The sequence below is a fragment of the Poecilia reticulata genome, unplaced genomic scaffold (assembly GCF_000633615.1).
Source record: "Poecilia reticulata strain Guanapo unplaced genomic scaffold, Guppy_female_1.0+MT scaffold_259, whole genome shotgun sequence".
Lineage (NCBI taxonomy): Eukaryota > Metazoa > Chordata > Actinopteri > Cyprinodontiformes > Poeciliidae > Poecilia > Poecilia reticulata.
Window position 1 is genome coordinate 10,258 of NW_007615042.1, and position 1,723 is coordinate 11,980.

Consider the following 1,723-nt stretch of genomic DNA (forward strand, 5'->3'; position numbering starts at 1 on the left):
GGAGCTACAGCAGCAGCAGCTACAGCAGCTCCAGCTGCAGCAGTGCGGTGCAGCACAGTATTGGCTGTAAACACGGTGGAGGTCCTGTGTGTCTGTGGGTGAAGCGTCTCCCCTCCTTCCTTACATAGTTGCAGCTGCAGCACAAGTGAAGACGCCGCAGCGCGGCGGCTGGACTCAGAATCGTTTCCCCCTCAGGTCAGCAGTTCCTGGTGACCTTTGACCTTCCGCCTGACGTGTGCTGGTGTGGTTGCAGGTGAACTGCGTGACGTTCCCGCTGCCAGGCGACGGCCCGGAGCAGCAGCTCCTCAAGCCCAACGAATGGAGCTACTGCGATTATTTCTGGGTGAGTTTCTGGAGCGACTCGTCCCGATTTAGAGACCTGGAAGGAGCCGCAGCAGCTGCTTCGCTCCGGTTCTGCCCGGTTCTGCACATCCCAGCAGCAGCCCGACTCACACCCACAGCTCCCAGTTAGAACTGGGGCTGAAGCTAAATGATTTATGATTATTTTAAAAAGGCAGCAGCAGAAATATGTTTTATCCTCTGGCAGTTTTTTTATCTTTGAACAAACAAGTAAAAACAGATAAATCATGAAAACTCATTTTATTCTTTTAATATTTAAAATATTAGATAAAATGCTGGTTATTATATATGATGTAATAAATTCTGTAACACACAGTATAAAAATTAAAAACAGTCCAGGCTCCACTGACGCTTTTCATGTTTAATGTGACAAATTTCAGCCCATTTCTAATAAAAATGAACATTTTAAGGTCAGGCAGTAAAAAGCTGTAATCATCTGGTTTTTTTCCCTGGACCTGATTGGCTGAGAGGCAGGAAGCTGACGGACGACTCACAGGAAGTCCACTTCCGCTCCGTCTGCTCGGACTCGGGGGACAAACTTTGTTTGGGTCTGATGAAGACAAATCAAAGTTTGGACATGGCGGTGGCAGCATCATGCTCTGGAGTTACTGTTCCTGAACAGCTCTAAATAATCAAAATATCATTTAGTTTCAAACCTTATCAACAGCAAAATGCAGCAGAAAACCAAACATTTCCCACGGCCTAGTCAAAGTCTGGAGCTAAAATCCATGGCGTCTCCTGAGGACAGCAATCATAAAAATCTTTCTTTGTTACTTTGCATTAAAATAACTTGTTTGTTGGTGTAACAGGATAATCTGCTGTTGTTTTTAACAGATTATGTTTCGTGGAGCCGATAATCCAGCAGGATTATTTCCCACAGATTAGCTAATCCGTAACGTGACTCGCTGCTGGATCCGTCAGGTTCAACCCGCTCAGCCTGAAACTCCCATCAATTCGCTGCAAATGTCAACAAAACAAATTTAATCTCAGAAATTAAATTTCACAGCCATTAAGTTTCTGTTTGAAAGAATCTCTGCAGATTAAAGTGGATTATCTCCGCAGCTTGAATCAGTTTCCACCTGATTTCACCGTTTCAACCCCAAACAAATCAGATTTCTGATTGAACCGCGGCGTTTCCTCCTCCTCCTCCTGATGATGACGGTCCCACGCGCGCCGCCAACCATAGCAACATGGCTGCCACACGCCATCCAAACACGTTTGAATGGCGTGCGAAGCTAATACTGAGAGCAAAACTAACACAGAGAGCGACGCTAACACAGAGAGTGAAGCTAATACTGAGAGCAAAGCTAACACAGAGAGCAACGCTAACACAGAGAGCGAAGCTAATACTGAGAGCGAAGCT

General features: G+C 45.9%; 1 protein-coding gene across 1 annotated transcript in view; it reads left to right on the plus strand.

Annotated features, from left to right (window-relative positions):
- The window catches only part of gas7a (growth arrest-specific 7a), a 24,627-nt gene that overhangs the window by 5,044 nt on the left and 17,860 nt on the right, over positions 1 to 1,723 (plus strand). The window contains exon 2 of the mRNA XM_008402804.2: positions 254 to 343. Coding sequence (XP_008401026.1) covers positions 254 to 343 — 90 coding nt within the window. The remainder of the gene's footprint in view (positions 1 to 253; positions 344 to 1,723) is intronic.